The 25287-nt window shown below is 50.9% G+C and overlaps 1 protein-coding gene across 1 annotated transcript in view; it reads left to right on the top strand.

Annotated features, from left to right (window-relative positions):
• Nucleotides 1–25287, top strand: part of KCNK10 (potassium two pore domain channel subfamily K member 10) — a 434219-nt gene that overhangs the window by 312970 nt on the left and 95962 nt on the right. The window contains exon 5 of the mRNA XM_078660013.1: nucleotides 14240–14400. Within this exon, the coding sequence (XP_078516139.1) occupies nucleotides 14240–14400 (161 nt within the window). The remainder of the gene's footprint in view (nucleotides 1–14239; nucleotides 14401–25287) is intronic.

Genomic DNA, 25287 nt, shown 5'->3' with positions numbered 1-25287 from the left:
GTGCTCCGTGGACTGATCGTGTGAAGGGGTTCCCCCGCCGCTGCTCCGTCCATCGACCCTGGACCCTCGTCCTCGGACTCTGTTTGAGAGGAGCGCCAGCGATACTGCAGACGGCCCCCCGCCTAGGGCGAATCTCCTTTTTTCACCGAGGCTGCCTTTGCTGGGACCCCCCGGAAATCTGTAAAGGCCCGCATTTGTGAACTGTTCCGAAAATCGCAGAGGGTGGTGAGGAGGCTGAATTCACAAAATGGTTGCCGACGACCTGTGCTGTGGGTCTCCTCGTGATGACGGACTTGGGTTGCTGGACTGCACGGGGGCCTGGACGTGTGTGCGTGAGCCTACGATTGGAGACGTTCTTGATGCCTTACGATCCTTACGCGCGGCCCTGGCCCCCGGTGCTCCGGGAGACTCGATTTGTTCCACCGCCATCTTGGGTGAACGCTCCTTCATGGTCCCCTCTTGTCTCAGTGATGCCACTGCCTCGCCTCCCTCGGTCGCTACGAGGGTTACTGTCGCTATCCATCGACGGGTTTGCTGGCCGGTGGATTTGGAACCTCCTGCTCTTCGATGTTTGGAGTTTGGGGACTTGGATGTCGTGCGGGGACTTGATCCTCCCCGGGTGCCTGAGAACAATGGTGGACCGCTGCCTGTTTTTGTCTTGATGAGGTCGTGTTTCTATTTTGCAGGGAAACCCCCGCTTTTCCTAACGGCGAGACTGAACTCCTGTCTATTATTGCCCTTGTTGCTATTGCTGAGACATTTGAACTGCCTATTTGAACTTTTGCCCACTTGCTTATTGATTGCCCTCCCTGGCCTACGTTTTGCTCGTACTTTCTTTCATTTGTGTGCTTGCCTCGCATCGTGTTGCTTACTTCACACTGTCCTGTGGTGGGTGGTAATTGTGGTTAGGAAGGGACTGGGGTGAGATGCACGGCTCCAGGTGGTTTATTGGTGTACAGATCCGTGGCGAAGTTGCTCATATTTCTAGTGCTGTGGGAGACCCCCCTGTACGTTTTTTGGCGCTCGAGATTGTGTCGTTCTGGTTCACATGTAATATAATCGTATGGTTGGGTGGAGGGCTGTGGCCGACCGTATTTGTTTCTGTCCTTTTGCTCCTCCCTCCCATTTATTTCTTTTGTTTTCATGTCCTTTTTTTTGTCTCTATATTCTTCTTCTCTCTTGTCTCTACTACATTTCGGGTTCTGGTTTAGGGCGACAGGCGCGCTGTTTGGAGGGTAGGCCGTAGCCTTCTACAGGGGTGCTGGGTGGGATGGGTGGGTTGGGTCTTATTTGATGTTTTATTTTCCTCAGTTCTATGGCCCTTTTGTATCTCTTTATTGGAGTGCCACGTCTGTCCTTGCCTTCCGTGGTATGATTGGGGTGGGGTCTGTAATGTCGCTGTTCTTCTTTTTGTAGTTCTTCTGCTTTCCATTGCGACTCCCATGCCCTCCTCGTTGCTGATATTACCGCTCTTTTATGTGTTCCTTGCTACGGGGTGCTTGTTTAGGCGCGGCATTCTTCTCTTTCAGTCTGTGTTTTCCTTTCCCTCTCTTCTTTCCTCTTCCCCCCCCTCCCTCCCTTTTTCCTTCTCTCCCAAGGTCAGTATGACGGGTTAGTCTTGGTGTTGTCGCTATTCCGGCCCCTTTGTTCTGTTTCCGATGTGATACTGGGTGATGGGGATGCAAAGTTGTTCTTAATTATATACTGACTTGTGTTCACGGCCCTGTTTTTATACCGATATATACAGTGCTGACATTCCTGCATGGCTGCCCTTTAGCCTTACTGTTACCAATGGTTTGATTTGGGAATCCGGATTCCTCTATATTGTCGCCGAGCCTGTCATGCTCCTTATTGCCCTATTATAAAAAATAACCTTCTTTGCTCCTGTTTGCTGGCCGTTTGGATCCTCTCTCCTCCCCCCTTTTTAAGATTGTATTGCTTACGTTCCTCTATGATTGATTCTGTAACTTCATTCTGGACTTCTTGACTGCTTTCACGTATTATGGCCGGCCAGTTTGGTTGTAGGCCCAGATTTGTATATCCTGTCTATACCAATAAAGGTTTACAAAAAAAATAAAAAAAATAAAATAAAAAATAACCTTGAGGAGCTCTCTTAAACCGGAAGCTGCGGCCTCCTAAAGAGAAGCCAAAAATATCTCTACTCTCCTCGGCGATCGGAATACTGAAGAAAGCATTCTTCAAGTCGATAACAGAAAACCAGGCTGCCAAAGCAGGAATCAGAGTCAACAAAGCAGTGATATCAGGGACAAGAGGAAACTGTGGCACAACAATTTTGTTGACCTCTTGAAGGTCAATCACAAACTGATACACAGGTGGCTGAGAAGCATCAGTACGCTTAAGGACAGGCAAAAAAGGACTGTTACACACATTACCTCTTGTTTCTTCAACTACACCCTTCTTAACCAAATCATAGACAATCGCTAAAAGAGCTCTCTCGCCATCACTAGAGATTTTATATTGCGGAATACGAGGTAGCCTAGCATTCGACTTGAGGGTAACAACATAGGGTGGAATCTGCAAGAGACCAACATCATTCGGACCTGTAGCCCAAAGTGTATCAGGAAGAGAACGCAATTCCAGTGGAAGACAATCTTTAGACAAATACATCGGAGAAATCACTTTCTTACCCAAGGTAAGATGTACTCCCGAAGGAAAGCAATGTAATGTCGCATACAATCTTTTCAGCAAGTCCAAACCCAACAGATTCTCACCACAACCAGTCGTTAGAATAAGTGGAGCTTCCAATTCACAAGTGCCAATAGAAAGGGGCAAAGGACTAGAAACCGGGTTACAAACTGGGGCGCCTGAAAATCCTACTGAAACATTGGTAAAGCCAGACAAAGGTGCGCCAGGAAGTTTAGAGTGCATAATAGAACTCTTCGTCGCACCAGTATCCAAAAGAAAAGGTTCTGTCACACCTAATGTAATCACTTCAACATAAGGTCCACTCTGGTCTACTGGAACTGACACTACTCCCTCTCTTTGCCCATGGCTGTCCTAAATATCATTATAACCAGCACTCTCACTCTCGACATAATAATCATCAACATAGTACTGTGCAGACTGACCACTCGGAACATTCTGTCTGTCAAAATAATTCACAGAATTCCGAAGGGAAGAGGAACGCTCATTCTGGGGTAACACACCACGTCCCCTACCCCTAGGAGCTTGCTGGAAACCACCACGACCTCTCTGACCAGATACGCAATTCTCACGCTGTAACAAAGCCGGGCAACTATTCTTGAAATGACCTTCCTCTCTGCAATAAGCACACTGATTAGGTCCAGGAAAGAATCGCGGAGCATAAGGCTCAGGCTTCTGTAGCAATGTCTGAAACTGTGGAGGTTGCTGAAACTGAGGCTGATTCTGACGAGGTGGACAAGCTTGCTGCAAATGAAGTTTCGTCTTTAATTATTTAGTCTTCTTCTCTACTTTATCCTTCTCATCTTTATCCCTATTCTCGTAATATTGTGCAGTAGCCAATACCTGGGCTGACGAAGAAACAGCCCATGAACTCTCAGAATCCTTTAACTTATTAGAAAGTTCAGGAAGCAAATTAAAGACAAATTTGTCCACAAACAACCATTGACCACCTTCCATACTCATGTCCTGACCACTATGATCGATAAACGTCTCTTCAAACCTAGTAAAGAAATCAGACACACTCTCGTCTTTCTTTTGTTTGCATGCTGCTAACTTGTCCCAATTCACTCGTAGAGGAGGCATCATAGTTTTCATTAAATTAATAATCCTACCAGGTAATTCTGCAACCAAGGGCTCAGGGGTGGCACCTCCTACCTGCCGACCATCTGCAGCAACAATATTAGCCCACGTATCTTCTAATTCTGCCGCATGATTCTCATGACGGATCTTCGCCCACAAAGGTTGAGGAACTACATTACCCATTAACATATCTATGTCAGCTAAATTTATAATACACGCTTCAACTGTCTGGGACAACTCCTTGTAATAACCGGCAGGATTTTTACGGGGGTCAGGCAAGGTCTGCTTAAGAGCCAAGACCTCTGCTTTTTTCCAAGGAACATGTACCCATACTCGCTGAAAATGAGCCGCCTCAGCCTGAATACCCTGATTAGGAACAGCAACAACTGCCTCTCTCCATACAGGGGGAACTTCTCTCATAGGATACTGCTTCACTTTCCTCCTAACAGAGGAATTAGGTTCGTACAATGTCTGAGGCAGTAATCTAGATCTGAAAGCACGTATCATCTCTACGGCATCTGTAACATCAGATTCCACTATCGTCCCTTTAGCAAATTCGGACTGAACATCAAGCACTTCCTGCGGAATCGGACCCAACTCATTATCTTCCCATTCCTGACGGAGAAAAGTACACATTACATCAAAAACATACCTTTGCTTAGGCGGCTCCCACTGTAAGAAAACATCCATAACCACTTGTAAATTATACCTGGAAACATTTAAAATCCATCTACGAGCCAAGAGATCCAACACTGCCCGTTCCTCGGAACTAGGAAGCTGACTACGACTCTGCTTACGTTCCGAAGCAGGGGTCATACTCAGTGACCCAAACAATGGAGACAACAGATTAGCAACAGTCTCAGTCATTCGTTTTCGAGCAGAAGGAGAAGAAGCAGACATAAGAACAGGAGACTAAGTATTTTGAGGCCAAAGAGGTGTAGGGAAAAAAACAGTAGGAGTCGAAATGCAGAAGTAGAAGGCAAAGGAGTTTTAGGCAAAGCTGGTAGCAAAGCTGGCGACCCTAGAGTGGGTTGCGCAGTAGGAGGCAAAACTATCTGTGGAGCACCGGGTGGCTGAACAACAGCAGGAGGTTGAACAACAAAGGGTGGAACAACCGGGGGTAATGGAGGCGCAGTAGCACCCTGCACATAAGGGGGTGGCAATCTCAGTAAATGAGAGATCAAAGGATCTTTTTCAAGATCTTCAATTACTTTCAGAGGAGAAGACGGCAAGGCCGGATAACATTTATCTATGGCCATGCAATGCTGTCTATCTGAAACTTCAATCGCACGCTCTTCTCCATCTTCCCTAAACTGCCTAGCAGCTTGTAGTACTGACATATTCTTATCTTTCCTATCTCTCTTTGCTTGCTTAATTTCTCGCTGTTTGGCTTCCTTTCGCCAAAGGCGGAAAGAGTCAAACATTGCCGGCCGGGCTTTCTTCTTAAATAGCGCAACTTCCAGATTATCTAAAATATTTAATTCGAAACTACCATGTTTGGGCCATCGTAAAACACCATCTTTCTTCGTATAGCGAACCCACACTTCATTATAAGTAATAGGACCCACTCCGTGTTTTGAATAGAGCTCATAAGTCGGAGTTCCAACCGGAGGTATCGGACACGAATCCTCCAATCGGGAATCCCTGTTGCAACCACAACTAAACCATTTCCCAAATTTGCTAAGACCAGGCATCTTATAGCTCACTAGTCTAGCTTCAAATTTCAAGGGGTTATCAACTGTCGATACACTCGTAAATATAAGAGCCCCTCGGCTTCGACTATTGCAATAACCAAATCAAAACCAAGAACCAAAACAAAGGTCGTGGGAGCGACCCACTTATACTTAACCAAAGTATCTGTCACGCCACCAGAAGACCGTCTATCGTCTCGCTTTACAAAGGATCAATCAAGGGTCCAAGACAGGCGACAGTCAGGGCAGCAGCCTTTCGTAGTAGTCGGAAAGCGGGAGGCCTCGTAGTAAATATTTTCGGTCCACGTCGACATACAGGGGTCGATGAAGTGGCGGCCTTCCTCCAGAATTTCCTCATGTGGCTCCTCACGATCCTCGGGCTTGGACCGGTACCGCTGAAGTCGCCCCACGTTGGGCGCCAACTGAAGAACCGGGTTTTCTTAGAACCCAGCGGTGCCAGGGACACACCCGAAGTCTTTGAGTTCACCTGTCTTGGTATACAGAGAAACGGAATACTTCTAGGTGGCGTCAGAGATCAAATTTATTAGCTGCAGCTAGTAACAGTAAACCAAGCAATACAACACGGTGTACAACTCTGGAAACTGCTCAACTTTCGTAGAGCAAGACATCACTTTTTATGCTGTTTTCGATTATTTACGAATGCACACCCACTGCGGCAAATTCTGACCAATGAAATACATTTCCACACACATTATTACATTCCAAAAAGCTCACTTTACATCGTACCAACCCACAAGTTAATTATTAGGACTGCCCCAAATTCGATTACCACAAGCCGGACAAACCCATAATTGAAAGCACTACCCATGTAATGAAAAGTCGTAAGGAAAGAAACAATTCAGATGTTGAGTAGGATAAGATATGTGCAAGAAACTAAAAGTTAATGATATCCTGAACATTGATTGGCAATTTTAAACAACGATCAGCCACGGAAATTGGCCTCGCAAAAGGTCAGTTTCAGGTGACGGGGTCAGCATCTTGCAGTTCACTCGCAAGTCAAAAAGGGCCCGTTAATGCTTACATGAACAACGAGGCCCATGCAACTTTGTTCATTCGTTTACCTCTACGGCCTACGTGAGGGCAACACAAAATGGCGTCACGAACAACGCAAATAAAATGGAGTCCGGTCCCGAAAACCACGGAACCTCAGAGTTCCCCAGTCTCTTCCATCCAAGCACTAATCCGTTTATCGTTCAATCTTTCATCCACCATTTTATCTTTACATTCTGTCATCTTTCCATTCAGTCTTTCACCATCCATATGCCATTCGATCAATCTGTCAGTTCACAAATCTGTAATCTATGCATATATACATCCATACATACATTCGTTCTTTGACTTACCCATCCATCAATAAAGTCTTTAAGATTTCCATTTACATTGCCATCCTTTCGCCCTTCCATCCATCCACCGATCTATCCCCTCGGATTTCCATTTATTCTGCCATCCTTTCACCCATCCATCCACCTATCTATTCACCCAACCACCTACTCATCAGTCCAGCCACTCATCTATCCATCCCACCTAGACTCTTCCTACCTTTCTTTTACGTTTCCTTACTTTCACCTTTCTTACTTTCATCTTTCTATCATTCTTCCTTACAGTGTTAATTATGGACTGTTGTCTGCAGAGGTGCATACAGAAAAGTCCCATAAAGAAACCCACCCTGCTGTACCTGCTAATGTTGGGGAGGTCACAACGCAATGATGAAGCAGACCACCTCTTTGTAGACTGGCCATTAGAAAGTCCTATCACCTGAGGCATCAAATCTCTCTTCCCTTCACAAACCTCAAAACTGATCTTTTTTCTTCTTCCTGTGCATACCAATCCCTTATTGTTCAGGCCACAGTCTCAGACCAAATAAGAATAAATGTATTTAGCCTTCCTACCCACAGGCCAAAAATAATGTGCAAGAAAATGCACCCCAAAAAATTTAATTTGAAAGAAATAACACAACCAATACCCAACTTGTTAAAACCTACATTATCATTGTCAATATGTCTTCTTTGATCAACTTGTTTAATTGTGCCAAAATCCCCATTGTGGCATTTTAACAAGCTGTCTGCACCTCGATGCTTCATAAACTAGCCAATAACCTCTAAGCAAGAGGATAGCTATGTATCACTTTCGTCAACACTTCATGCACCTAGCCTAAAACCGCCAAGCAAGCACCCTGCTGAACCAAAATTCCTATGCCAATCTAACCACTAAAGTACCAAATGCTAACACCAGTAGAAACTAATAGCAATCACTCCGAGTTGCATTTTAGGTAAACCTTGCTCTTTAAATACTGCATCTCCTCTTCTCCTTATACTCAACCATATTCAACATTTCCCTCTAAAAAGAGGAATTCATATCCACTTATAGAAGCTGTGCCTTAACAACCCATGCAGAATTTGTAACCTCTCAGTCGCCTCTAGTGAATGATGTGGTACAGAGAACACATATTTGTCATCAACCATTTGTAATATTTACCTGTATCCTTGCTTAGTGCAATGGAAAATAATTGCTAACGCTTTCATAGATGACATCAATCATAGGTGCTTAGCTGAACAGAGACCTTTCGCAAACCTCTAAATAAGCATATTCATCAGTGGTACAAACTTCACCTTTGTCTTCTACATCAAAACCTCGCTTTCATTGCACTCCAACTTAGAACAGCCAAATTGTAGCTGTAAAACAGTCTAAACTTGATCACGCCAATGAAGTCTACCCAGGCCTCACTGAGAATAAGCCTTCAAATCACAGAATAACCCAAACTTTGTGGCTTCCCCAGGGTCAGATGAAACCTCAGCAATTGGGCAGGGAGACATTATATCTCTTTTAAATACATTTTTGGTATGGTGCCTATAGTTTTTAGGGCTCGACCTCTGCCAATGCGCAAGCATTGCAGATGTCGAGACATATTGGGACTTATCCAGAGCTTAACTAAACAGGCGATTTGATGCTGTGCCCGTGAAAAAGCGCGTGCACAGCATCAAAGCCACCAGCCTCCCTCCCACAAGCTTACCCCAGCGTGCGCTCTGGCATTTCTCCTCCCCTAATTATTCACTGCCCACGGCCGGCCGGCACATCAAAGGCTGCTGCTCCCCGTGTGTCTCGCTTTTAGTGGTGTCATTGTCAGCTCTTTACATTAGATGCTATCATCGTACATGAGACCGTACTTTTCTTTTGTTTTTTCATGTACAGATCTTCTCGTATTATTCTGCCATTGTAGATTGCTTTTGAACTGTTGGACTATACTGGGAAGCTCCCTGCCGGTATTCTTCTTTAAAGAAATACTTTTAAAAAACATGGTGGTGGTCTTTATCCGACATCCGGGGTTTCTTTCTTATTGTTTTGAGACTTCGTACTGCATTCTGAATTAGAGAATGCTATGTTAATTTTCACTTATTTCCTCTGTGGCCGCTACCGGTGATCACAATGCTTTGTAATCTTGTTTTTTTTTCCCGCTTAAACTTGTGCTCTCTGGTGTGTCCGTTCACAATTGCGGTCCTTCTCCGTTTTTAAAATATTGAACCAGATGTTATCCTAAACTCCAGGGTTTGTGATTTGATTTTTTTTAATGTGCAGTCACATTTTGCTAATGCAAGATTTCTTATGTTACAGAATCTGGTGCATTTACTCTTGTGACCGACCTTTCAAAATCTCAGTGGCCATCTTTTTTACCCTTTTTAGGGCTCGACCTCTGCCAATGCGCCTGCCAACCCACCATACAGCTCCACCGATGCACCCACCACACAGCTCCGCCGATGCACCCACCACTCAGCTCCGCCGAGGCACCCACCACACAGCTCCACCGATGCACCCACCACACAGCTCCACCGATGCTCCAACTAAGCTCCACCAATGCACCCACCACCCAGCTCCACCAATGCACCCACTGAGCTCCACCGATGCACCCACCACACAGCTTCACCGATGCACCCACCACAGAGCTCCACCGAGGCACCCACCACACAGCTCCACCGATGCACCCACCACACAGCTCCACCTACACAGCTCCACCGATGCACCCACCACACAGCTCCACCGATGCACCCACCACACAGCTCCACCGAGGCACCCACCACACAGCTTCACCGATGCACCCACCACACAGCTTCACCGATGCACCCACCACACAGCTCCAACGATGCAGCCACCACACAGCTCCACCGACACAGCTCCACTGATGCAACCACCACACAGCTCCAACAACACAGCTCCACCGATCCACCCACCACACAGATCCACTGATGCACCCACCACAGAGCTCCACCGATGCACCCACCACAGAGCTCCACTGATGCGCACCCACCACAGAGCTCCACCGATGCACCCACCACAGAGCTCCACCTATGCCCCCACCACAGAGCTCCACCGATGCACCCACCACAGAGCTCCAAAGATGCCCCTACCACACAGCTCCACCGATGCACCCACCACACAGCTCCATCGAGGCACCCACCGCACAGCTCCACCAAGGCACCTACCACACAGCTCCACCGATGCACCCACCACACAGCTCCACCTATGCACCCACCACACAGCTCAACCGAGGCACCCACCACACAGCTCAACAGATGCACCCACCACACAGCTCCACAGAGGCACCCACCACACAGCTCCGCCGATGCACCCACCACACAGCTCTACCGATGCACCCACCACACAGCTCCACCGATGCACCCACCACACAGCTCTGCCGAGGCACCCACCACACAGCTCCACTGATGCACCCACAACACAGCTCCACCGATGCACCCACCACACAGCTCCACCGATGCTCCAACTAAGCTCCACCAATGCACCCACCACACAGCTCCACCAATGCACCCACTAAGCTCCACCGATGCACTCACCACACAGCTTCACCGATGCACCCACCACAGAGCTCCACCGAGGCACCCACCACACAGCTCCACCGATGCACCCACCACACAGCTCCACCAATGCACCCACCACACAGCTCCACCGATGCACCCACCACACAGCTCCACCTACACAGCTCCACCGATGCACCCACCACACTGCTCCACCGATGCACCCACCACACAGCTCCACCGAGGCACCCACCACACAGCTCCACCGATGCACCCACCACACAGCTCCACCGATGCAGCCACCACACAGCTCCACCAACACAGCTCCACCGATGCACCCACCACCCAGCTCCACTGATGCACCCACCACACAGCTCCACCGACACAGCTCCACTGATGCACCCACCACACAGCTCCACTGATGCACCCACCACAGAGCTCCACGGATGCACCCACCACAGAGCTCCACCTATGCCCCCACCACAGAGCTCCACCGATACACCCACCACAGAGCTCCACAGATGCCCCCACCACACAGCTCCACCGATGCACCCACCACAAAGCTCCACCGATGCACCCACCACACAGCTCCACCTATGCACCCACCACACAGCTCCACCGAGGCACCCACCACATAGCTCAACAGATGCACCCACCACACAGCTCCACAGAGGCACCCACCACACAGCTCCACAGATGCACCCACCACACAGCTTCACAGAAGCACCCACCACACAGCTCCACCAAAGCACCCACCACACAGCTCCACCGACACAGCTCCACCGATGCACCCACCACACAGCTCCACTGATGCACCCACAACAGAGCTCCACCGATGCACCCACCACAGAGCTCCACCGATGCACCCACCACAGATCTCCACCTATGCCCCCACCACAGAGCTCCATCGATGCACCCACCACAGAGCTCCACAGATGCCCCCACCACACAGCTCCACCGATGCACCCACCACACAGCTCCACCGATGCACCCACCACACAGCTCAACAGATGCACCCACCACACAGCTCCACAGAGGCACCCACCACACAGCTCCACAGATGCACCCACCACACAGCTCCACCGAAGCACCCACCACACAGCTCCATCGATGCACCCACCACGCAGCTTTACCGATGCACCCACCACACAGCTCTGCCGATTCACCCACCACACAGCTCCACCGATGCACCCACCACACAGCTCCGCCGAGGCACCCACCACACAGCTCAACCGATGCACCTACCACGCAGCTCTACCAATGCACCCACCACACAGCTCCACCGATGCACCAACTAAGCTCCACCGATGCACCCACCACACAGCTCCACCAATGCACCCACTAAGCTCCACCGATGCACCCACCACCCAGCCCCACCGATGCACCCACCACACAGCTCCACTGATGCACCCACCACCCAGCTACACCGATGCACACACCACACAGCTCCACCTACACAGCTCCACCGATGCACCCACCATCCAGCTCCACCGATGCACCCACCACACAGCTCCACCGACACAGCTCCACTGATGCACCCAGCACACAGCTCCACTGATGCACCCACCACACAGCTCCACCGATGCTCCAACTAAGCTCCACCAATGCACCCACCACACAGCTCCACCAATGCACCCACTAAGCTCCACTGATGCACCCACTACACAGCTTCACCGATGCACCCACCACAGAGCTCCACAGAGGCACCCACCACACAGCTCCACCAATGCACCCACCACACAGCTCTACTGATGCACCCACCACACAGCTCCACCTACACAACTCCACCGATGCACCCACGACACAGCTCCACCGATGCACCCACCACACAGCTCCACCGATGCACCCACCACACAGCTCCACCGATGCACCCACTACACAGCTCCACCGATGGAGCCACCACACAGCTCCACCGACACAGCTCCACCGATGCACCCACCACCCAGCTCCACCGATGCACCCACCACACAGCTCCACCGACACAGCTCCACCGATGCATCCATCACACAGCTCCACCGATGCACCCACCACACAGCTCCACGGAGGCACCCACCATACAGCTCCACCAAGGCACCCACCACACAGCTCCACCGATGCACCCACCACACAGCTCCACCGATGCACCCACCACACAGCTCCACCTATGCACCCACCACACAGCTCCACCGAGGCACCCACCACACAGCTCAACAGATGCACCCACCACACAGCTCCACAGAGGCACCCACTACACAGCTCCACAGATGCACCCACCACACAGCTCCACTGAAGCACCCACCACACAGCTCCACCGAAGCACTCACCACACAGCTCCACCGATGCACCCACCACGCAGCTTTACCGATGCACCCACCAGACAGCTCTGCCGAGGCAACCATAACACAGCTCTACCGATGCACCCACCACACAGCTCCACCGATGCACCCACCACACAGCTCCGCCGAGGCACCCACCACACAGCTCAACCGATGCACCCACCGCGCAGCTCTACCAATGCACCCACCACACAGCTCCACCGATGCACCAACTAAGCTCCACAGATGCACCCACCACACAGCTCCACCAATGCACCCACTAAGCTCCATCAATGCACACACCACTCAGCGCAACCACAGCATCACTCAGCGCAACCACAGCATCACTGGTTCATATATGTTCTTTCAATGGTTCAAGCTGTTTTCAAGCTTTCACGCTTTATTACAAATCACAAAAAGATGTTAATATTTCACTTCTGTTCTTGGATTTTCGTCACAATAAAAAACACTGAACATAATCTTCACAAAAGTTATTTACACAAGTTTAAGCTATTGCCATTACAAATTAAATACATTATTTAAGTATTAATTATTTAAAAAATTAAAAGCCATTGTTATTTGTAATATCAATACATCTAAGTCACGTAAATACAAAACATGTTGCATTACAAATGCTATAGGTGTCACATTTGTGAAAGTTATAACTATTGGCACTGTAAATGACAAAGCTATTAATTTAGCTATTTTAAAAAATAACAAATAAATAAAAAAAATCATTTATAAGACCAATAGCTCAAAGTTTCCTAATGCGAGTCCTATTGCATTTCCAATGCTTGTTTTTGTGACCGTCCTTTTTACACCAGAGAAAATTCCGAGGATAAGCATCCGCTTGTCAACAATTGATCTTCAATTACCACCTATTCACAGTCCCACCAGCCTACATCCACATCAAAGGATACAGATGCCTCTGTGTCCAGAAGGTGTAACTCTGGAAACCACGTATTATAAACTTTGTAAAACAAAATAACTTTGTATTCTTTTTAAAGCCATAAAGATGTTCCTACACACTGGACTGAGCCTCAATGCTTTTATGACTGAATCAGTTCATAGAGAAAAACAAAAGAAATGTAATCATTTAATCAGGCAACCATCATACCACTGTACTAAAGAGGGAAAAGGCATATTCAGCAGCAGGAAACACTTAGGTCTATTTGGTAGACTGACATGAAAGGCTACTGTTCTAGCTACTAAAGGACTGTAGAATACAAATGTATAATATAACCAAGGGATTTGTGTGGATAAACATAATCAAGAACCAACTTAATCTTTGAGGTAGGGGAGGTTTCGCAAAGGAAGGCAACTCTCCCTTGGTAACTTGGTGCATTAATGAAACCTAAGACTTTGGTTCTCCTAACATGTTTACAATTCATGAATATACCAGTAAACTGTGCATTCTGATGGTGTATATCACAACTCCATGCCAATGTTTATATAGTCCACCAAGGGAAGAAGGGGTTGTAACTAATTGATGTTCAGTAGCTACAAAGGTAACATCAGCTGGAGTCATATGATCTGAGGGATTTGGCTTGTTGCCTTTGGCATCAGTAGTTTTCAGAAAGCATTGTTATTCATCTAGTGTTTACTTAACCCATGCTCTCCGTGCACATGGTTGCTTCTGTCTATAATTTTTCTGATTCTACCCTGTCTTTGTTTCTCTGCCTAGGGTTTGGAAACATTGCGCCAAGCACCATGGGAGGAAAGATTTTCTGCATTCTGTATGCCATTTTTGGGATCCCTCTTTTTGGTTTCCTCTTGGCCGGGATTGGAGACCAGCTGGGAACAATCTTTGGGAAGAGCATTGCTAGAGTGGAGAAGGTATTCAGAGTAAGTTGTGGTGCACTTCTTAAATTCTGTAACCTTCTTTCCAAGTTATGTGTCATACATTTATCTTAATTCTTTACTATTGATGGACGTTAATTCAAAAAAATTCAGTGGATAGTGGATGTGCCATCACCCAGTTTTTGACCACCACTGACATCACAAAGTTGACACCTTGGCTTATCCATAGACTCTCAACAGCTACATATTTGCTGCTGAGGGCTTAGTGAAAGGACTCCTACAGCTGTTTATCTCCTCTTCCTGTAGCTGCCTTCATGACACCAGTAATCATGGATATCAAAAGCTGTACAATAGAAACTAAGGATACATTGCTAATCCTGTCTATGCCTAATTGGTGGAAAGAAAAACCAAAGGTGGTGATGGACGGAGCGTTGACAATACAAACACTCACCCCCAGTCAACTGATCTGGGTTTAATCCATCACCGTTCTTTAGCTCACTCCGCCACCCCAGTTCAGACATGGCCATATGCAAATCAGTCTGACCCTGTGCCTCATGGGAACAGTCAAGCCCGAACTGCCAAGCCATGTCTTCCCTGGACCGGAAACAAGCATCCTGGGACCCGTTTCTGGCTAATCAGCCGTCATTAGCCAAGCTAGCTTGAATCCAGTGGCAAAGTGAGCAAGGGACCCACGTCTGGGCATACCCTGCCAACTTAGGGCAAACAAAGCAAAACCAAAGGAGATGATGGATGGAGTGTTGAACATTGCAAGCACTCACCCCCAGTCAACTGATCTGGGTTTAATCCATCATCATTCTTAAGCTCACTCCGCCACCCCAGTTCAGACATGGCCATATGCAAATCAGTCAGGATACTCCTTCACAAACTTGGCAACTATCTCATCTGCCGTAATACAAGTGCCATAGTATATAATGCACTTGTAATGCGAGTTACTGGGCCCATTGGAGGTTATGAGTAACATGGTAAACCCGCAGCCCCTCAGTGTTAGACCTGGCACCTTGGCGTGAGTTTCCCTTCCACTTTTTGCTGTTGTGCCTCAGATGTTTTTGCTGGTGTCCGCGACTCAGGGCACTGCGCCACGGCCAATCCGTGCCGCAGTGCAAGTGCTCCCTACTGTAAAGTGTACATGTGATTGATATACCTGATTGGTTCATTGGATTTACTGTCAGTCCCCAGTAAAGTGCACCAGGAGTGCCAGGGCTTGTGAATGCCAATACTGCTAGTGGGCCTGCAGCGCTGGTTGCGCCACCCACAGAAGCAGCCTTAAAATGTGTCTAGGGTCTGCCATTGCAGAACCTGCGTGCAGTCTGGTACTGTCACCCTGGCTGGGCAAGTGCACACACTTGCCAGCCCCTAAACCTTCCCTTAACTTCATATTAGTCACCCCTATGGTAGGCCTGAGGGCAGGGTGCATTGTAAGTGTAAGGTAGAACATGCCCGGATGTGTGTGGCATGTTCTAATAGTGAATTACTGCCAAATTCGTTTTTCACTATTGTAAGGCTACCAGTTCCCTTCTAGGCCAGATGGGCTGCTGGAATTATTACACTCTATAATCCCAGCAGGCTCAGGGAACATGGTAGAAATTCATGTTTAGTATGCCTGAACTCAGAATAATAAAATACTTCTTTTAGTAAAGTTTATTTTAATATCCTGTGTTTGCAAATGCTACTTTTAGAAAGTTAGCATTTGCTTGCCTAACCATTTCAGCCCGCCTCTGCTTGGATGTGGATCTGACTGTCTGGTGTGTGTGAGTGACAGGGCTGGGAGTTGACAGGTAGTGATTAGCAGGAGGACCCCTTAATGGGTGGTGGGAGTTTCCCCTGAATGATGCATCAGGCTGTGCTCTGCCTCCACAATGCTGGCTCCGCCCTCCTGGGGAGCGACTGATGACTCAGCCTGCACCTGGCCCAGGAAGGACCGAAGCTTGTCAACAAAGTACTCAGGCCACTCCTGCCCTCTCAATGCCGGCTCCGCCTCCCTGGGGAGCGGCTGATGTGCCTGCCCTCACACTGAATACAGAAGTCATAAGTACCCACAACAAGTACTCAGAGACTGAAGCAGTTATGCAGAGGCCCCCCTGGCCAGTGAGAACAAAAGAAACTGTGTATAAAAGTAGGAGCCCTGCTCCTTGTAAATTAGAATCCTGTTTCACCACGAAGGACCTCTGCCCGACTAGAAGGAGAAGAGACGCTGGGAGAACTGGCCTGCTGCTTGCCTTGCTGAGAAAGGAGAGGAAAAGACTTGATGAGAAAAGACTTTGCTGCTTTGTGCTTAAACATTCTCCAAGGGCTTGACTGAGCTTGCCCCCTGACCTGAGCCACAGGACCATCTGGCTCAACCTGCCTCTGCTCGTCTGCCGGTAATTAACCGGGATATCTACTACTGCCGGAGCTGTGACTTTGGTGCCCCCCAGCCCCTCTCTGAGGCCGTGACCGACTGTGTCTCCTCGTCCCCGCCGAGGAAGAGCTCCGCTCCGTTGAGCCGCTCTCCCCCCGCTGAGGAGATCGCTGTGTTGACCGCCTGGAAGGCTCACTGCTGTGGTGCCCCCCAGCCCCTCCCTGAGGCCGTGACCGACTGTGTCTCCTCGTCCCCGCCGAGGAAGAGCTCCGCTCCGTTGAGCCGCTCTCCCCCCGCTGAGGAGATCGCTGTGTTGACCGCCTAAGAGGGCCCGCTGCTGTGCCTCACCCTCCCGCCAGAAATCCCCACCGGACGCAAACAGACCCAGGGGACAGACCTCCGACCTGGACGGACGCCTCGGGTGCCAGCCTCGCTCTGCCTGAGCCGCTGGGCACCTCGCCTTTGTCCCCGGAGGAAAGCCGCCACCGAGACCGTCAACGGGCTCGGGGCCCGCAACGTTTGTTTCTACCCTTGATTTTGGGGTTGCCAGCCTGCCTGCCAGGGCCCAGGAATTGTGACTATCACCCGCGGTGCGAGCCGCCCCTGTCCGCTGACTCGCGCCGCTCTGTGTGCCTGCCTGCAGCTCCGCGCTGAGAAGAGCGCTCCAGCCCCTCCCGCTGGAATCCTTTAGCTGTCGGGGAGACGAGGCTGCAACCAGAGCCCCTGACCGAGTGACTGGGGCTGCGCTGGGTCCGTGGGCCTCCCCTCCACCTGGACAGCTCTGAGGTCGGTGTTTCCCCCCCGAGGGGGTCCCGCAGACCAGGAGGGCCATCAGCTGTCAGAGACCCGGCCGGGCCGATCGCGTCTCACGCGGGAAGCGTGAGACTTGGCAGGGCGTCGGGATTTCACCCGTCTAAAGCGCACCCGAGTTCAGAAACAAACAGAGAATCAAGAGAACATTGTGGAATACAACTTAAGAGAAGAACCGTGCATTTTTGAACTATAACTAAAAGAGAGCTTGCCTATTTACAACCTGTGGGCATACAGAACCGTTATTTGATCTTGTGATAAGTCTGACCTAAGAGATATATATATTTTACATAAAGAAGCGTATTTTTATATACTCACAGCCTGGTGTCCATTTGTGGGGGGATTGGTATATTTTACTGTGTGTGTGTCTACAGATGCTTAACTGACTAACGACTGGAGAATCGCCTTGGCTGCTCACGCCACGCACCTAGAGGGTGAGCAAGGGTAATTCTGAAGGGTCATCCTTTGCCCTGACTTAGAGGAGAGGGTCCCTGCTTGTCACAAGTACCTACTTGCGCCAACCAGAGACCCCCAATTCTAACATTGGTCGCAGCGGTGAGGATTTGCGAATTTGCATTTGTAGTTTACATACAGTGAATTACTGATCACCACATAGGGAGAGCAGATCTATAACGCAGCCACAGGTTTCCAGTTCCTTTTTGCTAATTTTGTTGAGACATCTGCCATTGCTGAAGCCATGCCTGGCTCACTTCCTGCCGGAAGAGCGCTCTCTACCTTCTCTGGAGCAGATGACATAGATTGGAGAGAGGGAGCCTTGAGGAGCTTAACCAATGACCAGCTGAAAGATCTCTGCACAAAATGCAGAATTGCCAAAGGTGGATTGAGCAACAAGACCCAACTCGTGACGGCGCTGAGAGCTTGGAGGGAGTCAAGAGATCCACAGACCCCGGTGGATATCATTCCACCAGATGGCGCTGGAGAGCCCCCCAGAGGCCTGTCACCAGAGGAGCTGGCAGACAGGGCCGCAGACAGGGCACATGCAATGGAGATGGCAAGATTAGCTGGGCAAATGGAAATGGAAAAACAAAAACTGGAAATGGACAAGCAAAGATTGGCCATGGAGGCACAGCAACGCCAGCTGGACCATGACCTGAGAATGAAGGAGTTGGATCAAAGAGGTTTGGGAACAGCTCCTTCTGGTGGCAGCACAACGCCGGTGCAGGTAGAGTCCAAGGTGTACATCCCCAAAGATATAGTTAAAGAATTCTTTAGGGGGGATGACATAGGACAGTGGTTTAGGGCATATGAGGTAGCCATGTCCTCCCACCGGGTCCCTGAGAAAGATTGGGGAGCGGGGTTGTGGGGAAGGTTCCTTAGCGAAGGGCGGGACACCCTGCTAGATTTGCCCACTGCAGAACAGATTTCTTATCCCCACATGAAGGAGGCCTTAATGACCAGGTATGGGCTTACCCCTGAATTATATAGACAGAGGTTCAGGGGGTGTGCAAAGCGTCCTGGGACTACGTATGTGGAGTATGTGAATTTTTTTTGCAGAGCCCTGGATGGTTGGGTGAAGGGTAACAAGGTGAATGATTTTCAAAGTCTCTTTGATTTAATTGCATGGGAGCACTTGTCTGATAACTGTTTTCCTGAGTTACGCCAGCACCTGATTGATAGCAAGCTGTCCAACCCGAGGAAGCTTGCTGAGGAGGCGGACCGCTGGCTCAGCACCAGGGTCCACAAGGGTCCAGTGGGAGACTCCGCCAAGGGTGGGCAGGGTCCCCAGCAGAAGAGTGGGGGGGACAGGGGTAAACAGAAAGGGTTCCCTAAAGGCCCCCAAAGTAATCCCCAAGGGAACCAGCAGAAGGGTTCTCAGCCTCCCCCACCCCCAAAGCAGAATGGGGCCCCGACAGGTAGACCTGTTCCAAAGGGGCCCTTCAATTGTTACAAATGTGGTGACCCGGGGCACATAGCCAGTGACCCCAAGTGTCGCCTGTTTGGAAAACCAGCACCCACTGGTGCTCCGCCCCGACAAGTGACCAGTGTTCACTTAGGAGAAGAAGTGATGGTCCCGGGGGGTGGAGACCCTGTTCAGATGACCCTAGTCTCACTAGGAGACAGTGAGATGGTCCCTACAAACTACCTGCCCTCTAACACTAAAAAATATGGGCAGGTGGTTACCATCAATGGTAAGAAAGCTGAGGCTCTTAGAGATACAGGAGCCAGTGTGACTGCAGTGAGGCAGCACCTGGTGTCTCAAGAGCAGATTGTACCCCATGCCTACTGTAGGGTTGTCAACGCTGACAATTCAGAGAGTCAGTGTCCGATGGCTCAAGTTCCCTTCGAGTGGGGGGGGGTCTCTGGTACTCTGCAGGTCTGTGTGAGGAACGCCATGCCTGTTGACTGTTTGCTAGGGAATGACTTGGAGGACTCCCCTTGGGAAAAGGTGGAGAAAACGACTCACCTGAAGATGGTGGGTCTACCTGACTGGGCGTGCGTGACCACCCGGTCAATGGCAGCCAATAGGGGTGATCAAGAAGTCCTGGGACCTGAAGGAGAGGCCCAGGAACCGGCCTTAGGGAGAAGGCGCAGGGGGCGCGGGAAACCGGCCCCTCCTGTTCCCACGGTCCAGGAGGAAGCAGACCTTGAGGGGGATGCCCTGGAGCCTACAGGGGAACAGATTGCTGAACTGGGGGACCTGCCTGAGCTGACCCATTGGCAGCAAGAAGGAGGCCCCTCCAGGGAGGAATTCTGCAAGGAGCAGAAAGAATGCCCTTCTCTCGTGGGTATGCGGCAGCAGGCTGCAGACCAGGCCAATGGTGTTCAGGCCAAAACACATTATGTGTACTGGGAGAATGACCTCCTGTATTCCGAGCCTAAGACTGCTGAACCTGGGTCAGCCCGTGTGCTGGTGGTACCCCAGAAGTTCAGAGCCTTCCTACTGGGACTGGCTCATGATGTGCCGTTAGCAGGACATTTGGGGATGGACAAGACCTATGACAGGCTTGTCACCCACTTTTACTGGCCCCAAATGCACAAGAGCTCAGATGCTCATTGTAGGACCTGTCCAACTTGCCAGGCAAGTGGGAAGAGTGGAGGGAAGAACAAGGCTCCACTCCAACCATTCCCTGTGGTCAGTACTCCATTCCAACGAGTGGGTATTGACATTGTTGGGCCTCTGGACCCCAAGACAGCCATGGGCAACAGGTTCATCCTGGTCTTGGTGGATCATGCCACCCGGTACCCTGAAGCCATCCCTCTGAGGACAGTGACGGCCCCCGTGGTGGGGCGTGCACTAATGGGAATTTTCTCCAGAGTGGGGTTCCCTCTAGAGGTGGTGAGCGACAGAGGGACCAACTTCATATCCAAGTATATGAAGTCCCTTTGGCAAGAGTGTGGTGTGACCTACAAGTTCACCACACCTTACCATCCCCAAGGAAATGGGTTGGTTGAAAGATTCAACCGAACCCTAAAGGGCATGATCATGGGCCTGGAAGGTCCAATGAGGCGTAAGTGGGACGTCCTCTTACCATGCCTGCTCTTTGCATACCGCGAGGTGCCACAGAAGTCTCTAGGGTTCAGCCCCTTTGAGCTGCTGTATGGTCACCCCGTGAGAGGACCACTGAGTTTGGTAAAGGAAGGCTGGGAGCAATCTCCCAGGAAACCTCCCCAGAATGTATATAGCTACATGCTGGCCTTCAGAAACCAAACCAGGCGCTTCAGACAACTTGCTGAGGCAAATCTGGAAGCTAGCCAGGAGGAGATGAAGCGGTGGTACGACCAGAATGCCACTCTGGTAGAGCTTCAGCCTGGACAAGAGGTGTATGTCTTGGCCCCAGTGGAACCCTGTGCACTTCAGGATAAGTGGACAGGCCCATTTGAGGTTGTGGAGCGCAAGAGCTCAGTGACATACTTGGTGGACATGAAGACGCCCAGGAATCCTTTAAGGGTCTTACATGTCAACCGCCTCAAGCCCCACTTGAAAAGGTCCGAAGTGGGCATGCTGTTGGCCACTGATGATGGAATGGAAGAGGAGTCTGAGCCTCTTCCTGACCTCTTAGTGGCCTGTGAGAAAGATGGGTCAGTGGATGGAGTTAACCTCTCACCCACCCTGACCCCTGAGCAACAGGAAGACTGCCGCCAGTTGCTGGGGCAGTTTCCAGACCTGTTCTCCCTGGTTCCTAGTGTCACAGACTGGTGCGTCCATGATGTGGACACAGGAGACAGCTTACCTGTGAAGCATAAGGCTTACAGGGTAACTGACAGGGTCCGGGCCTGCATCAAGGAGGAGGTCTCCAAGATGCTTGCTCTTAGGGTGGTTGAGTCTTCCAGCAGTCCTTGGTCCAGCCCCGTGGTCTTGGTCCCAAAGGCTGCTGCGCCGGGAGCCACACCTGAACTCCGGTTCTGTGTGGACTACAGAGGACTCAATTCAGTCACCAAGACTGACGCGCACCCTATCCCCAGAGCGGACGAGCTCATTGATCGGCTAGGGGCTGCCCGGTTCCTCAGCACGTTTGATTTAACGTCTGGGTACTGGCAGATCGCCTTGACCGATGGGGCAAAGGAGAGGTCCGCATTCTCCACACCAGATGGGCATTTCCAGTTCCGGGTTATGCCATTTGGGATGAAGAATGCCCCTGCCACCTTTCAGAGGTTGGTCAACCAGGTGTTGGTTGGGCTGGATGAGTTCAGTGCCGCCTACCTGGATGACATCGCGGTGTTCAGTGGCACCTGGCCAGAACACCTGCGGCACCTCTGGGAAGTGTTGATGGCCCTGCGCAAGGCAGGCCTCACAATCAAGGCGAGCAAGTGCCAGATTGGGCAGGGTTCCGTGGTGTACTTGGGACACCAAGTGGGGAGTGGCAAGGTGGCACCCTTGCAACCCAAAATTGAGACCATCCTGGCTTGGGAACCCCCCAAGACCCAGACTGCAGTGAGAGCCTTCCTGGGGCTCACTGGGTATTACAGGAGGTTTGTCAAGGGCTATGGCACTATTGTGACCCCCTTGACAGAGCTGACTTCTAAGAAGCAGCCCAGGAATGTGATTTGGACTGACACCTGTCAGAAGGCTTTTGACACCCTGAAGACTGCCATGTGCACGGCACCCGTGCTCCTGGCTCCTGATTTCTCCAAGGAATTCATAGTGCAAACAGACGCTTCAGAGCATGGTGTAGGGGCTGTTCTCTCACAGATGACTGAGGAGGGCTGGGACCACCCTGTAGCCTTCATCAGTAGGAGGTTACTGCCACGGGAAAGTAGGTGGAGTGCAATAGAGCGTGAAGCATTTGCTGTGGTCTGGGCACTGAAGAAGCTAAGACCCTACTTGTTTGGGTCTCACTTCCGGGTTCAGACAGACCACAGGCCCCTCAGATGGTTGATGCAGATGAGGGGTGAGAACCCAAAACTGTTGAGGTGGTCCATCTCCCTACAGGGTATGGACTTTACGGTGGAACACCGCCCTGGCACAGATCACGCCAACGCTGACGGTCTGTCCAAGTTTTTCCGCCTTAGTGATGTGGAACTCCCTGGGGAAGGGTAGTTCCCCCCACATTTCAGCTGGAGGGGACACGTGTTAGACCTGGCACCTTGGCGTGAGTTTCCCTTCCACTTTTTGCTGTTGTGCCTCAGATGTTTTTGCTGGTGTCCGCGACTCAGGGCACTGCGCCACGGCCAATCCGTGCCGCAGTGCAAGTGCTCCCTACTGTAAAGTGTACATGTGATTGATATACCTGATTGGTTCATTGGATTTACTGTCAGTCCCCAGTAAAGTGCACCAGGAGTGCCAGGGCTTGTGAATGCCAATACTGCTAGTGGGCCTGCAGCGCTGGTTGCGCCACCCACAGAAGCAGCCTTAAAATGTGTCTAGGGTCTGCCATTGCAGAACCTGCGTGCAGTCTGGTACTGTCACCCTGGCTGGGCAAGTGCACACACTTGCCAGCCCCTAAACCTTCCCTTAACTTCATATTAGTCACCCCTATGGTAGGCCTGAGGGCAGGGTGCATTGTAAGTGTAAGGTAGAACATGCCCGGATGTGTGTGGCATGTTCTAATAGTGAATTACTGCCAAATTCGTTTTTCACTATTGTAAGGCTACCAGTTCCCTTCTAGGCCAGATGGGCTGCTGGAATTATTACACTCTATAATCCCAGCAGGCTCAGGGAACATGGTAGAAATTCATGTTTAGTATGCCTGAACTCAGAATAATAAAATACTTCTTTTAGTAAAGTTTATTTTAATATCCTGTGTTTGCAAATGCTACTTTTAGAAAGTTAGCATTTGCTTGCCTAACCATTTCAGCCCGCCTCTGCTTGGATGTGGATCTGACTGTCTGGTGTGTGTGAGTGACAGGGCTGGGAGTTGACAGGTAGTGATTAGCAGGAGGACCCCTTAATGGGTGGTGGGAGTTTCCCCTGAATGATGCATCAGGCTGTGCTCTGCCTCCACAATGCTGGCTCCGCCCTCCTGGGGAGCGACTGATGACTCAGCCTGCACCTGGCCCAGGAAGGACCGAAGCTTGTCAACAAAGTACTCAGGCCACTCCTGCCCTCTCAATGCCGGCTCCGCCTCCCTGGGGAGCGGCTGATGTGCCTGCCCTCACACTGAATACAGAAGTCATAAGTACCCACAAGTACTCAGAGACTGAAGCAGTTATGCAGAGGCCCCCCTGGCCAGTGAGAACAAAAGAAACTGTGTATAAAAGTAGGAGCCCTGCTCCTTGTAAATTAGAATCCTGTTTCACCACGAAGGACCTCTGCCCGACTAGAAGGAGAAGAGACGCTGGGAGAACTGGCCTGCTGCTTGCCTTGCTGAGAAAGGAGAGGAAAAGACTTGATGAGAAAAGACTTTGCTGCTTTGTGCTTAAACATTCTCCAAGGGCTTGACTGAGCTTGCCCCCTGACCTGAGCCACAGGACCATCTGGCTCAACCTGCCTCTGCTCGTCTGCCGGTAATTAACCGGGATATCTACTACTGCCGGAGCTGTGACTTTGGTGCCCCCCAGCCCCTCTCTGAGGCCGTGACCGACTGTGTCTCCTCGTCCCCGCCGAGGAAGAGCTCCGCTCCGTTGAGCCGCTCTCCCCCCGCTGAGGAGATCGCTGTGTTGACCGCCTGGAAGGCTCACTGCTGTGGTGCCCCCCAGCCCCTCCCTGAGGCCGTGACCGACTGTGTCTCCTCGTCCCCGCCGAGGAAGAGCTCCGCTCCGTTGAGCCGCTCTCCCCCCGCTGAGGAGATCGCTGTGTTGACCGCCTAAGAGGGCCCGCTGCTGTGCCTCACCCTCCCGCCAGAAATCCCCACCGGACGCAAACAGACCCAGGGGACAGACCTCCGACCTGGACGGACGCACCCGACCTCGCCTTTGTCCCCGGAGGAAAGCCGCCACCGAGACCGTCAACGGGCTCGGGGCCCGCAACGTTTGTTTCTACCCTTGATTTTGGGGTTGCCAGCCTGCCTGCCAGGGCCCAGGAATTGTGACTATCACCCGCGGTGCGAGCCGCCCCTGTCCGCTGACTCACGCCGCTCTGTGTGCCTGCCTGCAGCTCCGCGCTGAGAAGAGCGCTCCAGCCCCTCCCGCTGGAATCCTTTAGCTGTCGGGGAGACGAGGCTGCAACCAGAGCCCCTGACCGAGTGACTGGGGCTGCGCTGGGTCCGTGGGCCTCCCCTCCACCTGGACAGCTCTGAGGTCGGTGTTTCCCCCCCGAGGGGGTCCCGCAGACCAGGAGGGCCATCAGCTGTCAGAGACCCGGCCGGGCCGATCGCGTCTCACGCGGGAAGCGTGAGACTTGGCAGGGCGTCGGGATTTCACCC

Source organism: Lissotriton helveticus, chromosome 9, assembly GCF_964261635.1.
Source record: "Lissotriton helveticus chromosome 9, aLisHel1.1, whole genome shotgun sequence".
NCBI lineage: Eukaryota > Metazoa > Chordata > Amphibia > Caudata > Salamandridae > Lissotriton > Lissotriton helveticus.
Note: the sequence above shows the minus strand (reverse complement) of the source record. Positions and strands in the feature narration are given on the sequence as shown.